The sequence below is a fragment of the Argentina silus genome (assembly GCF_951799395.1).
Source record: "Argentina silus genome assembly, chromosome: Y".
Taxonomy (NCBI): domain Eukaryota; kingdom Metazoa; phylum Chordata; class Actinopteri; order Argentiniformes; family Argentinidae; genus Argentina; species Argentina silus.
Window position 1 is genome coordinate 737220 of NC_139654.1, and position 17781 is coordinate 755000.

The window sequence follows — 17781 nt, forward strand, 5'->3', positions numbered from 1 at the left end:
TTATAGATTACTGTGCATATTTCATCATAGGATCTGAATGGTTATATGTAGCCCATCATTACGTCCTTTGGGTAAATTGTACTTACCGATAAATACCTTTCCGCAACCACACCAACTTGCACTCATATAAGATTAGAGCAGTCGTTAACCATAGAGGTTACCCACTTCTGTGTACGGTTTTCGGGGGAGTTTTCAGTTCAACTGAAGTGGGTAAAGGAAGTCAATGGAGGAACTATGGGACGTAGACTGTTAACAGCGGAGTGAGTCTAATCGACACCAACCTACACCGGACCTGTTAGGAAGTAGCTTACAGGGTAAGACCCTGCAGGCTGACGTCCATACCTGTTAGACAGAAGGTTGGTCCGGGGTCCTGTACAGGGTAAGACCCTGCAGGCTGAGGTCCATACCTGTTAGACAGAGGGTTGGTCCAGGGTCCTGTACAGGGTAAGACCCTGCAGGCTGAGGTCCATACCTGTTAGTCGGAAGGTTGGTCCGGGGCACCTGTACAGGGCCTGACTGCCGGGAGACAGTAGTTGAATCACTAGTAGTTGAATCACAAGTAGTTGAATCACTAGTAGTTGAATCACTAGTAGTTGAATCATCACTAGTAGTTGAATCACTAGTAGTTGAATCACTAGTAGTTGAATCACTAGTAGTTGAATCACTAGCAGTTGAATCACTAGTAGTTGAATCATCACTAGTAGTTGAATCACTAGTAGTTGAATCACTAGTAGTTGAATCATCACTAGTAGTTGAATCACTAGCAGTTGAATCACTAGTAGTTGAATCACTAGTAGTTGAATCACTAGTAGTTGAATCATCACTAGCAGTTGAATCACTAGTAGTTGAATCATCACTAGCAGTTGAATCACTAGTAGTTGAATCACTAGTAGTTGAATCATCACTAGTAGTTGAATCATCACTAGTAGTTGAATCACTAGTAGTTGAATCAATAGTAGTTGAATCACTAGTAGTTGAATCATCACTAGTAGTTGAATCATCACTAGTAGTTGAATCACTAGTAGTTGAATCACTAGTAGTCGAATCACTAGTAGTTGAATCACTAGTAGTTGAATCACTAGTAGTCGAATCACTAGCAGTTGAATCATCAGTAGTAGTTGAATCACTAGTAGTTGAATCACTAGTAGTTGAATCATCACTAGTAGTTGAATCACTAGCAGTTGAATCACTAGTAGTTGAATCACTAGTAGTTGAATCACTAGTAGTTGAATCATCACTAGTAGTTGAATCACTAGTAGTTGAATCATCACTAGCAGTTGAATCACTAGTAGTTGAATCACTAGTAGTTGAATCATCACTAGTAGTTGAATCATCACTAGTAGTTGAATCACTAGTAGTTGAATCACTAGTAGTTGAATCATCACTAGTAGTTGAATCATCACTAGTAGTTGAATCACTAGTAGTTGAATCACTAGTAGTCGAATCACTAGCAGTTGAATCATCAGTAGTAGTTGAATCACTAGTAGTTGAATCACTAGTAGTTGAATCATCACTAGTAGTTGAATCACTGGTAGTTGAATCACTAGTAGTTGAATCACTAGCAGTTGAATCACTAGTAGTTGAATCACTAGTAGTTGAATCACTAGCAGTTGAATCAGTACACAGCAAAATCGACAGACTCAAATTAACTCTAAAAGAGTTAATTTCAACACATTTAAAGTGTCCGGAGGGGTCCACTCCCCACAGAGTGAATTTAACAATTTTGAAAGTGTTGCCATGTTTCCACTATAATAGAGTTAATATCAACTATTTCTATAGTTGAAATTTAACACTGGTTAACATTTACCAGTGTTACATGTTTTCAACTCCAGTGCTTAGTGTTAGAAATTAACTCTCTCAGTGTGATTTGAATTTCTATAAAAGGAGTTGCCTCATTAACACTAAAAAGTCAAAATATGCTACTATACAATTAAAATAAAACATTTAAATATTTAAATAATTCGGAAATGAACCAATTAAAAATAAGAATGACATACAAGTTGATTGCTTTATAAAAAACATGTTTTATTTTGTTATCATTCAGATCTTGATGGCAGATAAATGGCAGACAAAACAAAGACAATTTAAATGTACACGTCACACTGGCTCCCTTCTGTCGGTAAGCCAAGGGACAAAGTAAATATGCATGTTTTTATTACTAAGCATTTCATCACATCTTATTTACAGATGGAATGAACAAAATTAGATGATGTATGTCGCAGAATAGTACCAGACTTTGAGGCTTATTTATTCAAAATAAAAAAATAAAAATAATGTAACAACTTCACTGCGACACCTTTGTGACAGAAGTGCAATCTGTATTTACTGAGAACTTTTCTACATATAAGAATAGGGCACTATGTATGCTTTGTGACTATTCTCATTAGAGCACTGCTTGTCAAATGGTTTGAAATGAGTCAGTTCATCCACGCAGATAACAGAAAACTCATCCATTTGGTCTTCTATACAGTAGGTATTAAAGTGGTCATCATAGTACATTGTTTCTACATTACAGGCTATTATGAAAGCACGCTCTTCGTATATAATAATATCACAGATCTTTTTGAAAGCAGGGAGATCATCGGTACATCCAGTGCATATGAACAAATCAACCTGGTACTCAGTACCATCATTTCTGACCCAGTTGGTGCTTGAAACACTTGAACATGCTTCTAAATATAATGTCTGACTAAGTTCTTCCCCACCTTGCAAGGTGCTGATTGTTTTTGATGTTTTAGGACCAAATTCAAATCGTCTAAAACAATAATTTTTAAATTGAAACACCAGTTGGCGCTGATGCTGCTTCACCAATGATTTGGTGAGATTTTTTAAATCTTTACCACATCTTTTGAAAAATGTGTGTTTGGCTTCAAATCGCATGCACCACATATGGATAAGAGGGCCAATTTTTTGCATGCATCTCGGATAGTGTATCATCAAATGGTGCTTGGGGATCAACTTCTTGTTGGGAAACAATGCTTTGAACAGAGTATGGTGAGTATGGTGATCACAGATCAGATGTTGGTGATCACAGATCAGATGTTTCAAGTAAGACATCATCCCATCAGTTGTGGTGTAGGAAAACACTATATTGACTATCTGTATTAGAAGCAGCAGAAAGTTCCAGTGACTGTTATCCCTTTCAATGACATCACCCAATATAAGTGGAGTGTTGCGCAGAAGACACCATGACTGGACGGCATTCTGACCCAGGTGTTTGCTCTTATCATCCATCTTTAACCCACTTGGTTTGTTTTTATGTTCTGTGGAACCGTAATTAAAGCTCTGTATCCTGTCTGACAATGAGTTCAAAGAGACATAGCCCTGTTTAACAAGGTACTCAAAAACCAGCTTAAGTTCATACTGTACCACACCCTCTAGCAAATCATGTATTATATCAACAGCATAGTTATCAGTGTTATGGAAATACTCTAATGAATTGAGCACACATGACTTTTTAACACCATATAATGAACGCAGTTCAGGATTTTCATTTAGTGCCCTACAATGTTCAGTATGACCCTCTTTGGAACGGAAAATTAACCCAGGATGATTCTCAGTAAATACAGATTGCACATCTTCCTTACTCATTAAACAAAACCTACAAAAATGTGTTGCACTGAAAGATTCCACAAACCCCAACAAGCTATTTAAAGCCAGATTATCTCCTGTTACTTGAATTACTGAGCCAAGCAATGGTTGTTCAAAACAAGGAAGCTGTATTCCTTCGGTTTCTAAGATTTTCAGGTCATCAATAAGAGGCTTTAGTATCACATCAAAACCATATGTCTTCAGATCTTCAGTGTAGAATAGAGCTGCAAGATGTACATTCATCAGTACTGAGTTACACCTGGGTGGAAGATTTTTTAGAGTAAAGTAGACACCCCCAATTTTGTGTATCACCTTCTTGGAACCTAGAGGGTTAGCAGTTTCAAAATCGTCGTAATTGAGTAGAATCTGTAAAGCATGCTTTTGCTGTGAGAACAGGGCATGATTTTGAAAATATGACCCATCATTGATGTCTTTGTAAATACCATTTTCACTTTGTTTGTCCTGTAAAAAGCTCTCTCTTACTTGGCTGTTTTTGAATATGGATTTGAGTGTACCCAGAATCGGCACATACATGCACTTGTTTGTTACAGGAACCTGATTGTAGACACCTGTAGTTCTATCTCTGCGCAAATTCAGTCTCACCCCAAGGACATATTCTTTACGTTCAACAATTTCCCATTTTTCATTGTAATATTTATACCTCTTTGCCCCCGTGTTTAATTCTGAAAAAGGATTACCTAATTGATCAAAACAGTGCTCTATTTTTTGAGAAATGCCTGAACTCTTAGTTTCAGGAGAAACCGTTTTGAGAACTGCTACTCGTGCTTGGCTTTGGACGTCATTAACGACTTCTTCCATTGAACAAACAATTGTTTGGACAGCACTTTCAGGGAGACCTGATGCTTGCAGATGTGCAACAATTGATCCACACATTGAAGGTAGCTGACTTGTTACTTCACAAAGCTTTGTTGGTACCGGTGGAATCTGCAAAGTGGCAACAACAGTTGGGCGATCACTTGAACATTCCGCCTCACATTCTTTCTGAGTGGCAACATCCTGATTAGTATCAACCTCTTGATCCATGCTGTGACTATGCACCTTATTGAGGTGCTTTCGGAAGCCACTTGTAGTACAAAATGATAATGGACAAAACTAGCTCTCCACATTGTAAACGTAACGTTTTGCCAGGATAGAGACCGTGTTGAAATTTTAGATGTTGGCAAAGAACCAAACTATTTTTGTGGTGCGCTTTACATACAAAACATGTGAACATCTTGAAGGCTGTTTATAAATGCAGTCCTCTCGCTGCAGCAGTCTTGCTCTAAGTTCTTTAACACGTGGGCTCTCCTTTGCTCTTCCGATATCGATGTTGTAAATTGTGGTTTGGATAAATGTGTAGAAATTACAAAGACCTTCGTCATATGAAAGACTGAAGACGTAGTGAGTTTTGAACAGTTCATCAAAAGCTGCCACTGATGTATGTGCCTTGCATGGTTTCGGTTTTCGGTCGATAACAAGGTAGAACCGTTGGATATCATTCCTTTGCTCACCGATGCAGAGGAGGAATGGTTGTTTTGTGTCAGCAGTCTCAAGGAAGGTAGTCACACTGGCTCCTTCCTGTAGGTCAGAAAAGGGACAAAGTAAATATGAAAATTAAACTCTTTGCATGGTTTTTTTATCACCAAGCGTTTCATCACAGCTTATTTACAGATGGAATGAACAAAATGAAATGATGTATGTCTCAGAATTCCAAAATAATCTGCCCCTCAAAGTGCACATTTGAGGTTTAAAAATTAACTTTTGCATACCTTAAGATATCTCACAAGATGGCTGGCTGCTTGAGCTGAACTGATCTTGGCTGTTTTTTTCTGTCCTCTTGAGGTCGGAGGGAGCAGATGCAGAAGCAAAAGGATTGATGACATATCACTGTCCCATCCTAAAGACATCACAAAAGAATGAAGTTAGACACTAATGAACACTAATGAACTAATGAACACTAATGAAATATTTTGGAAATACAAAACCGTCTTTACTGACCGTGGTTTTCCTCAGGTTGAGGTTCAGTTCCTGACAGAAGCTCAACAATGTACTGATTTGGTGGAAGAGTCTTGCAGTCTGCGATGACTTTTGGCTTGAAGAATGTTGACCACTTTGCCAGGAATTTCTGAGACACTTCGTCACCAAACATCATGGAGAAATCCTGGTCGATCTAAAAACAAGGAGACAATATTTTGATATACAGATTTAAGTATAGATGACAAAGGGAAATGGTGGGGTCAAATACTGAAACTACTACAAAAGCTAAAGATTTTCTTACCAATCCAGGCACATCAAGGAAACGAAGGAACACATCCAGGACTGATGATGATGCATCCTCATCATGGACCATCTTCTGTCGATACTCAAAAGTCACTCTCATTTTGTCTCTGACCACAGATTCATCAGTTGAATGTCTGATTGTAGATATCGCCTCCCTGCACTCCTCACCAAATAGCTGTTCACAGGCCAACAAAGATTCTCGTCTGGCTTTTGGACCATCCTGAATAACTGTCTTGGAATGACCCCGGGAGCCAGCAGAGGTGTTGCGTTGAACCGTCTTGATCCTCCATGCAATGTAGCCAGTGTTACCCTCAGGATCATAGTAGTGTTCCTGTTTAAGACAACAAAACTAAGGCACACATATTCATATAAATTACTCAACACAATAAGTTTAGACACTGACAATATACAACTTTACAAAAACTAGTGGGAAATACAAGGCTGAGAAACCTATATACTCATCTGAAACAGGATTTAAATACAAACAAGGAAACTAAAAAGGGAAGAAAGTATAGAAAATACAATGGTTTGGGTTTTCACATAGAAAACAAGAACTTGCATATCCTTGTTTGGAGAATGGATCTTGGAGGTAAGGAAAAAGTGTCACAATTCCCAGTGCATAATTGGTTCTCACACTTGGCGGTGGAATCCTCCTTTCAAAACAAATCATAGTTTATGCTTGAGCCCACCTTGTAAGTGTGTATGTTTTGCAAGGGAGAGAAGATGGAGATACATTCTTACCTATGTAACTCCATCATATCTGCAACCAGGATGTTCACCATCTGTTTACGTGTTGCATCCGGTAGTGTTGTCGTCTTGTCATACTCCTTAAAGATTTCTCACCCTTCTGATTGGCCCTCAGAACATTTTCAACTTTCTGACAAAACATGTTACAATGGAGGCTTGTAAGGAAGCTTGCTTACGGAAATTTAAAAGAGGATTTTTGTGATTTTTTCCCCCCAAAAAAACAATTCACTTTTCTATGGCATTCCTTTATACAGAATACCCAATATTCTTCTGCAGATATATATTTAAAGATATTATCAATAATAAAAATGACTTAATTGAGGATTTTAAATGTATTTTTTCAAAGCTTACCTGTTTTGCTTCATATTGATCCATTAACCCTGATGGGTTCCTCCTCTTTCTTGTGGACTCAAGGACAATTGTAGAATCAGATGAATGGGATGAAGCTGGGGATAGTGGAGTCTCCGCCACTACCAAGGATGAATGGGATGAAGCGACCAAGGATGAATGGGATGAAGCTGGGGACAGTGCAGTCACGACAGATGAGAATGCCTAATTTTTCGACCAGCTGAACATCCAGATCTTCAAAATGGCAGACAAAATTAATTTCAATGTACATGTATTCATCAGTAACAAAAGCATTAAAACAAATAAATGGAAGAATTATTATTATTTTATTTTTTTTACGGTATAGTACGGTATATTATCTTTTACACATTTTAGGTACTGTCCATCTATGGATAATATGTGTGCCAAAGATAATGATCAATAGAATATCAAATGATAACAGTTTGAGGCCTCCAAAATGATAATGACAATATTTGACAAAACACTATGTGCCTCTCAGGGTTCACACTGCCTGTGATACCTCATCAAAACCCCTGCCTTTTCAAGGACTTTCCTTACCTACTGGGAAAGGGACCATGAAGGTCAAGACACCTGCCTTTTCAAGTACTTTCCTTACCTACTGGGAAAGGGACCATGAAGGTCAAGACACCTGACTTTACAAGCTCATCGAAGACATCTCCACCCACCTCTGTTCCTGACACATCAGTCAAGCTTAGCTCGCCCCCACTGAAACTCTCTTCCAGACTAAACTTCTCTGTTACTAGGAGAATCAAAAGTACAGTACATTGCATTAATACAATATTAATCTGTTTGCTGACAGAACAGTTTGTGTAATACCTATGGGACACTAGCACTTGCAAACTAATCACTGTATTTGCAGAATATTTAAGATTGCATGTTCAACTAAAGTGATAACATTAAATGCAAAACTATTTCCATAAATAAACTACAAACTTTCTTGAAGGAACTTCTTGAATATTGAAAGACTTGATCAGTCTGTGGAACTCTAATGTATTTCTGCACTCCTCGGATCTCCACTTTAACCAGCATTTCCTGTAAAAGGATATAATTAAATAACTATTTGTTAATCAAGCCAGGCCCACACAGTCCAAATAGAACCAGAGCCAGAATCATAATGCCTCTGTAAAACATGACAGTGCTTATCAATGTGAAGAGAGTGAAACAAGGTGAGGTTTACCGCCTGCTGTGAATAAACAAATAAAAACATAAGTGTCAAGATTAAGAATATGCATCACTATCACAGTGCAGTGATACTGAGGTAGTTTTTATATGAAGAACTTATATAATTTATGTAAAGTCATCCTTTCTACAAACCTTAAAATCCTTTTGAATTTGCACAGTAGCCTATTATTGAAAACTACAATTGATTTATGACCAACAAGCCATCGATTTACAGGAGAATCATGAAACAATGAGGATTTTCACCATGCATGTGCCTGTTGCTTTTCATTCATTTTGAGGAGAAAACACCTCCTAGCTGCTCCACTAACTATTCCAAGTAAAAAGTTGAAAAGTTTTCTGTGGGTCTGATTTGTGGGTCTGCCCACAATTGAAGTTACAGATATGAACAGTCCTCATATCAGGATTTTGCAATACCAACTCCTTTGCTGGACAGCAACACAGCTAACACGTGGAGGCATGTTCTCACCTAGCTAATTTGCTAATGTGAGCAGTTAGCTAACACAAAAGATAGCGAAAATGATGTAACTTAACCTACACTGCCAAACGTTAGAAACTCAACGAGAATTACCGTAAGCTTACAGTAACACTTAATAATCAGAAAAGGTATATAAGCAGAAGAAACAAACGCTAGGTAGCTGGCTAACATAGTCCTGGCTAAGCTTGAGTAAAAACTGCAGTCTAAACATCATACCAAGGTCTAAATAGTATTTGCATAACAATATCACTCATGGTCATCTATTTAAATGTATGTTGTAAGTCGCTTTGGACAAAGGCGTCTGCTAAAAACCAGCCTAACAATGAAGACTTTTGTGTACTGTACTTGACTTGTTTCCTCATACCGTGAGCTACACATTTGAACAAAAATAGCCTCAACAACAACAACAACAGCAATAAAAACAACCTAAAAAATAAGTGCTGTAATATTTCTGTAAGATTCGTACCTTTTGGTAATGGAAATCAGCTTCTGTGTATTTGCGTTACTATCGAGGTTAAGGTTCCGTCTCGTGAGAGGAATCTGCTTCTTTCTCTGTGTTGTGTGTAATGAACTGGACTATGACCAGGAACTGGTCATGTAAATCATCTTGCTGACTTCCTCCCTCTGCTGGCTGTGTGGGTGTGTGTGAGGGTGTGTATGTGTGTGTGGGTGTGTATGTGTGTGTGGGTGTGTGTGAGGGTGTGTGGGTGTGTATGTGTGTGTGTGTGTGTGTGTGTGTGTGTGTGTGTGTGTGTGGGTAACTCAGTTGTGGGGGACAACATATTTACTCCACACTTGTTATGGTTTGGTTTGATGCGGCTCATCATGACACAGTCACACACCTGGTCCTCTGTGGCTCATCATGACACAGTCACACACCTGGTCCTCTGTGGCTCATCATGACACAGTCACACACCTGGTCCTCTGTGGCTCATCATGACACAGTCACACACCTGGTCCTCTGTGGCTCATCATGACACAGTCACACACCTGGTCCTCTGTGGTTCAGTTGGTAGAGCACGGCGCTAACAATGCTTAGGTTGTGGGTTTGATTCCTGCTGGGACCATATATACTGAAATGTACGCACTCACTGCAATGTAAGTCGCTTTGGATAAAAGCGTCAGTAAAATGGCAGATATGTATATATCACAGTATTCCAATAATATTATGTGCTGTGCGTATTATTATCAAGTACCATCAATGTTATTTATTTATTTATGTTTAGCACATTTTTCCTCTTTCAAGCCATTTTACACCAACGGGGGAAAACCTGGGGAGTGACACTCTCAGCCGCGAGCCTGTTTTTCTTTGTATTATCTGACCACCGGGTTGGGGACCAGTCTAGTAAAGGGAGGGGCCGAGCTGTAGGAGACGCTCTCTCAGCTGGTCCTGGAGAGTAATAATACAAATCACCTCTCACTTTCACCTCCTCCGTGAGGTGAAGGAGGTCTCCTTGTAACTCGATGAGCCGAAGATGCCCAGCTCTACGACAGAGCACAGACGATACGTCAACAATCAGGATTTCCATGAAAGAAACACCATAAGTAAAACAAGTTAATCTTTATTTAAAAGTTACACGCGAAAAAAAACACGAAAGTCTTTCGGGGTTTTTTGATGATCATGACACTTTGTCTCCCGGCAGTTCAGGCCCTGTACAGGACCCCGGACCAACCCTCTGTCTAACAGGTATGGACCTCAGCCTGCAGGGTCTTACCCTGTACAGGACCCCGGACCAACCCTCTGACTAACAGGTATGGACCTCAGCCTGCAGGGTCTTACCCTGTAAGCTACTTCCTAACAGGTCCGGTGTAGGTTGGTGTCGATTAGACTCACTCCGCTGTTAACAGTCTACGTCCCATAGTTCCTCCATTGACTTCCTTTACCCACTTCAGTTGAACTGAAAACTCCCCCGAAAACCGTACACAGAAGTGGGTAACCTCTATGGTTAACGACTGCTCTAATCTTATATGAGTGCAAGTTGGTGTGGTTGCGGAAAGGTGTTTATCGGTAAGTACAATTTACCCAAAGGAGGTAATGATGGGCTAGATATAACCATTCAGATCCTATGATGAAATATGCACAGTAATCTATAACCTTTTATGTCACTAGGAGGAGGTAGAAATACTTTTGATGAATGGAATAGTTCAATAAAAATAACATTTTTAAAAATTGAGTTTAGAAAACTGTTACTTTAAATGCAGGTTAGATTGTTTAATAATGGCTTAAAGCATTACAGCATAGCTAAGTTATCATAAAAATGGGTTACAAACAGAGTATTAAAATATTAAAATGATGAAAATATAAAAAATGATCAAAATTAGAAAAGAATAAAATCTCTACCTCTATCCCTGCTCTGCCTGATCTACTTGTCTGTGAAATTTAAAGAAGTCCCAGTTCCTCTCCGTCGAGTGAAGCCGGTTCCTCTTTCCGCCACGGCTGTGGTAAAGAGCCGGTGTTATGCTCCCCTGGCCGAGGGACTCTGATTCCCGCAGAGTGTCTCAGCTTTGCCCCCTGAAACTGCTCTACCGGTCTCAGCTTTTCCTCAAAGACCGTTCTTCCTCAAAGAAAGGTCCGCCAGGTCCTCTGTTGCAATGCAGTGGCGAGTCCGTTAGTCAGGATTTGATCAGAGTGTGAACTCCGGCCACGGAGAAATTCTCGGGCACCAGACTATGAGAGCTCCAGTTCCACCCCGGGGTGAGGTATCCAACACACTCCGTCCCGCTCCGGTTCTTCAGGTTTTAACGCTCCTCAGCGGGGAATGACCGCTGCGCTACTCCGGGGAGCTCTTTTTATACTCTGCTTTTGATCCAAAACTCCTCCCATATGACATCATCTCTGTTTACAAACAGACCCAAGATTCCTCACACGTGATCCTCTCTGTTTACTAACAGAGCCAAGATTCCTCCCACGTGATCCTCTCTGTTTACTAACAGAGCCAAGATTCCTCACGTGACATCTTCTTTGTCTACAAACAGAGCGGTGTTTTACCCTTTGAGCGATTAGCTAGAACCGTGGCTAAGCTAAGCTAGTAGCTAAGTAGCTTCCTTCTAAAGTAAATAAGGAAGTGCTTTTGGGGAAGTCCTTTTCAGGAACTTTCTCTGTCCCTCAACTCTCAGTGTTACAAAACCTCATCGACATCAATACAATACATCCAAACAGTAATACAGTATAGTAATCAAATATCATAGATCAAAACCAGTAAATCACTCTATACTTCACATTGTTACACTTAATCATTGTTATCATTCTCATACTTGATTATGGACACAGTAGTACTTTTTGTTGGGGATTCCCACCACCTGACCTACTTCACCCCGAAGGCCCTATATAATATCCCCTTATATGCAATAATAAAACTCTGTATCATCAAAATAAACGTCAGTAATATAGTATCATACATCAGTAATCATCCCTGAGTAAGATTCACGCAATCAAACATTGGTATTCTTATATTCATAGTACTTTCATTGGTAGCATGCCGTCATCATAATGAGGCCTAAGCAGACATGTTGACACGGGGGGGTCATACACTCACACTCTAGTTCCTCTTAAGCAGTTATGCAGTCACACCTATTTGAATCAACTTATCATTCATAAGCAGTTATGCAGTCGCACCTATTTGAATCAACTTATCATTCATAAGCAGTTATGCAGTTGCACCTATTTGAGGGATAGATGGAAGATAAAATGTGTTTCAGGAACATCCTCAGCCGCGGTGTCCCTCGTCAGGTCGGGCCCCCGGCTGCTAAGCTTTTTCTCTTTCTAGCAGTGTCATGGTGATTCACCAAGGTTGCTCTCAAACCTCGGGCCGATCCTGCTGTGCTTAACTGGGGAACGTTGGGAATGGTGTTCAGGCCGGGGAAAGGCTGTACTAGACTCACCCTCGGTGACACAACTCAAACACCCAATTTAACCAACTCTTATATACACACACACACACACACACACAGAGGAGAAGGAACAACATGTACGTTGGATAGATAGACAGGTGAAGGAATCTATGGAAAGTGAATTACAGAACATGTCCATGTTGTACTGACAGAGAAGGAGAGCTGTCTTCACATCCACTCCCTGCTATCTTACACACGGCAACGTGATCCAGCATCACAACTCAAACACCCAATCTAACCAACTCTTATATACATACAGACACTCTCTCCTGTGTTATTCTCAGAGTTCATCATCAGTCTGATTTGATCATCTAATCATTCATCTGGATTGTCAGATGCATTTCCATCAAAACAACTAAAAAACATGTAAGCTTCTATTTTTTGTCACTCTATTGCAGTCTATTTTACTATCAGATGCATTTTATTTTATTTTATATAATATATATATATATATATATATATATATATATATATATATAGTAAAAAATAATATAACTACACACAACAATCCTACACACTACACCCTACACCCTACACACTAGACACTGGGAGAGGGAACATCTGTACATCCAACATCTCATTGAAAACACACCACTATCCAACTGCATCATGTTATGATCCGTCATCTTTGAGCCTTTGGTGTTCAGTGTGATCTCCCTGAGACTAGTTTACACAGGGTCACTGAACAGCCCCCATGCCAAAACATAAACCCTGGGTAGAGCGGCTCAGTGAATGTGCAGTGGAATGTGTGCAGGAGGGTCCGTGTGTCAGAGGAGACGCTGTAGAAGGACAGAGTGCCGGCCGGCCAGTCCAGATACACTCCTACTCTGTGGGAGCCAGAGGAGGGGACAGATATGTCAGTCTTCTTATTATTGTGCCAGGCGGAGTAACTGTTACCAGAGCACCACAGACTCCAGGACTTGTCATTGTTTCCCAACACACAGTCATAACCCCATCCTCTCCTTCTGATTCCTTTATATGTCACTCCTATAACAACCTCTCTCCCACTCCTCTCTACCTCCCAGTAACAGCGCCCAGTCAGACCCTCTCTACACAGCACCTGTGCATAGCGCTCAAATCTCTCTGGGTGATCAGGATACGGCTGCTCCTTTCTCCCCAGTGTCACCTTTCTGTTCTCCTCAGACAGAGAGAGGATTCTGTGTGCTGTGTTTGGGTCCAGTGTGAGCTCACAGGCATCTGATTGAGTGGACAGAAATAATCATCAAATCAATACAATTGAATAAATTACAATATTCACAATGAGATCTTGTTATGATAACATTCTTTTTTTCACAAAATATTACTTATTAATTGAAAATGTTTTACAAGGGATACAACTAATTCACATTTACTAATATTTTAGATGTACATATGAATACAATACTGGTGCTCTGTTTGAACTCTGCTGTACCCTGGTTCTTGAGTAATATCACAGTCCTATTCTCTACAGCGTTGGTGACTTACATTTGATCAGCCCACGTTTGAGCCTGCACTCTCCACCATGGTCCACACTATATCAACCACAGAAGAACCCACAGAGGTTGAATGACACACTCACAATCATGTTAGAAAAATAGATACTGTGTATTAATCTCATTGATACGTCCAGCCACATATTCAGCCTTTACCTGAGTGTCTGTAGCTTACAGAGTGGATCTTTCTGTACAGCAGAGAGCAGCGCCAGTCCTGAGTCTCCTGGGTGATTGTAGGTGAGGTCCAGCTCTCTCAGGTGGGAGGGATTAGACCTCAGAGCTGAAGCCAGAGAAACACAGCCTTCCTCTGGGACTCCACAGCCTGACAACCTGGGGAAACAGTGTCACTCAATCTGATATCAAGAATCGGATTATTCCTCTCTAATGTACATGTGCAGCTTTGAATCCTCTTCATTTCGCAGTTGAAAGGCCACATGTGAATGAGGAATACAAATAAATACATGCAGCCAAACGATCACTGTGGTGCAAGAATTCATGAGTGAGAGTTATAGTTGCTCTCTACAGGGGAGCAAGCAACCATGGATACATTTGTAGTCAATGGATTTCTACGTCTGGTATCATGTATTTGCTAGCTATTGGGTTAGTGCAGTATTGTGTATTCCCATGAGCTGATCTAAGGCCAGGTGGGTCAGGATTTGAGGAGGGCAAACATATTCAGAGAGTGAAGACAGAGCAGCCCCCCCTGTCACCATACACACACACACACACACGCACACACGCACACACACACACACACACACACACACACACACACACACACACACACACACACACACACACACACACACACACAGACAAACAGTAATTGATTGGAAGATAATGTACATAGTCTGTTTCAATTATTGAGCCTTTCTGTGCAAGTATCATTGACTCCATAGAATGATAATGTAACAGACACTTAGGAATGATGTGTCTGACAACAAGAATAGTCTCAGACCTCACCTCAGTGTCTGTAGTTGACAGTGTGGACTCCCCAGTCCAGCAGAGAGCAGCTTCATCCCCCCGTCACCTAGATCATTATTACTGAGGTCCAGCTCTCTCAGGTGGCAGGAGTCTGAGCTGAGAGCTGAGGCCAACGCTTCACAGCATCTCTCTGTGAGGTGACATCCATTCAGCCTGAATGAGGAATACAAATAAATACATGCAGCCAAACCATCACTGTGTTGCATTATGATAAGAATTCATGAGTGACAGTTACAGTTGCGGGAGCAACATGGAGCAAGCAACCATGGATACATTTGAAGTCACTGGATTTCTACGTCTGGTATAATGTATTTTCTTGCTATTGGGTTAGTGCAGTATTGTGTAGTCCCATGAGCTGATCTGAGGCCAGGTGGGTCAGGATTTCAGGAGAGTAAAGTTATTTAGACAATGCAGGCAGAGCAGCCCCCCTGCCACCACACACACACACACGCACACACACACACACACACACACACACAAACACGTTATATAGTAATTGATTGGAAGATAATGTACATTGTCTGTCTCAATCATTGACCCTTTCTGTGCAAGTGTCATTGATTCCATAGAATGATAATGTAACAAACACTCAGGAATGATGTGTCTGGCAACAAGAATAGTCTGAGACCTCACCTCAGTGTCTGTAGTTGACAGTGTGGACTCCCCAGTCCAGCAGAGAGCAGCTTCACCCCCCCGTCACCTAGATCATTGTTACTGAGGTCCAGCTCTCTCAGGTGGCAGGAGTCTGAGCTGAGAGCTGAGGCCAATGCTTCACAGTATCTCTCTGTGAGGTGACATCCATTCAGCCTGAATGAGGAATACAAATAAATACATGAAGCCAAACGATCACTGTGGTGCAAGAATTCATGAGTGAGAGTTATAGTTGCTCTCAACAGTGGACCAAGGATACATGTATTTGCTAGCTATTGGGTTAGTGCAGTATTATGTGAGCTGATCTAAGGCCAGGTGGGTCAGGAATTGAGGATGGAAACATATTCACTGGGTGCAGACAGAGCAGCCCCTCCTGCCACCACACGCACGCACGCACGCACACACGCGCACACACACACACACACACACACACACACATTATATCAGAATTGATTGGAAGATAATGTACATTGTCTGTCTCAATTATTGAGCCTTTCTGTGCAAGTATCATTGATTCCATAGAATGATAATGTAACAGACACTTAGTAATGACGTGTCTGACAACAAGAACAGTCTGAGACCTCACCTCAGTGTCTGTAGTTGACAGTGTGGACTCCCCAGTCCAGCAGATCTCACGGTATTGCGTCGATAAAGATGTCTGGAATGCCGGAGCCGATGTCCAGAAGTTGTCGTCGGCTGTACGATATGGACGCTAAACTGTTTTTAGCGAGAATACTTGAAATAAACACGCAAATAACCACTAATTCAGCGAGACAGCGGGCTTCGCGATGTATGCGCGCCGCCATCTTGGTACACGCCCTCCCTGCGTGATTGGTGGATTTGGTAGCAGGCTAGGTTGAGTCGCTCAGACGCTGCCTTTTGATTGGTCGATTCGCACGTCCGTCTTCTTCGCTACACGTGTTGTCGGTATTGACAAACATTTCAGTGACATGCGCGCGATGCAGTGCTAATATTAGCATGTAGCCTACTTCACTGGATAAGAATACAACAATAGCATTTAGCATACTCCACCGGCTATGAATGCAACGTTAGCATGCAGCCTACTCCATTGGATAACCCTGCTACGTTCACATGGAACATACTCCACTGGATATCAAAACCAAGATGGCGGCGCGCATGCGTCGCGCGCATGTCACTGTCACTGAAATGATTGCAACCTGATGTGGTGTGTGTGGGAGGGAGCTGAGAGGGATGTAGGGTGGAGCATTACTCTCTCACACACACACACACACACACACGCGCACACACACACACACACACACACACACACACACACACACACACACACACACACACACACACACCACTCCCCCGACAGTGACAGAGACACAGAACAAGGAAGTGTTCCCGCCTACAAGCACTTCTAGGAAAACAAAACTTACAATATCTCTGACACTCTGCTGTGGAATGTAGGGTGGAGCATTACTCTCACACACACATACACGCACGCACGCACACACACACACACACACCACTCCCCCGACAGTGACACAGACACAGAACAAGGAAGTGTTCCGCCCACAAGCACTTCTAGGAAAACAAAACTTACAGTATCTCTGACACTCGACGCTGCTCAGTCTGGTCGTGTGTGCAGCAACATGGCAGAGAGCATGGACTCTTTCAGCTGTCCGATCTGTCTGGATCTACTGAAGGATCCGGTGGCTATTCCCTGTGGACACAGCTACTGTATGGGCTGTATTAAGGGCTGCTGGGATCAGGATGATCAGAAGGGGGTCTACAGCTGCCCCCAATGCAGACAGACCTTCATCCCAAGGCCTCTTTTACAGAAAAACACTCTGTTGGCTGAAATAGTGGAGAATCTGAAGAAGACAAGACTCCAAGCTGCTCCTCCTGCTCACTGTTATGCTGGACCTGGAGATGTGGCGTGTGATTTCTGCACTGGGAGAAAGCAGAAAGCCCTCAAGTCCTGTCTGGTGTGTCTGGCCTCTTACTGTGAGACTCACCTCCAGACTCACTATGAATCTCCTGCCTTTAAGAAGCACAAGCTGGTCAAAGCCTCCACACAACTGCAGGAGAAGATCTGCTCTCTTCATGATGAAGTGATGAAGATGTTCTGCCGTACTGACCAGCAGTGTATCTGTTATCTGTGTTCCGTGG

General features: G+C 41.5%; 2 protein-coding genes across 2 annotated transcripts in view; both read left to right on the forward strand.

Moving 5' to 3' along the window:
- LOC310823695 (uncharacterized protein) overlaps positions 1-17781 on the forward strand; it is a gene marked incomplete at its 3' end in the record, with an annotated part of 105586 nt that overhangs the window by 11666 nt on the left and 76139 nt on the right. The window lies entirely within an intron of this gene.
- Positions 17262-17781, forward strand: part of LOC310823591 (tripartite motif-containing protein 16-like) — a gene marked incomplete at its 5' end in the record, with an annotated part of 12260 nt that continues 11740 nt past the window's right edge. Inside the window, one exon of the mRNA XM_083696478.1 lies at positions 17262-17781. This exon is cut by the window's right edge and continues 56 nt beyond it. Coding sequence (XP_083552604.1) covers positions 17262-17781 — 520 coding nt within the window.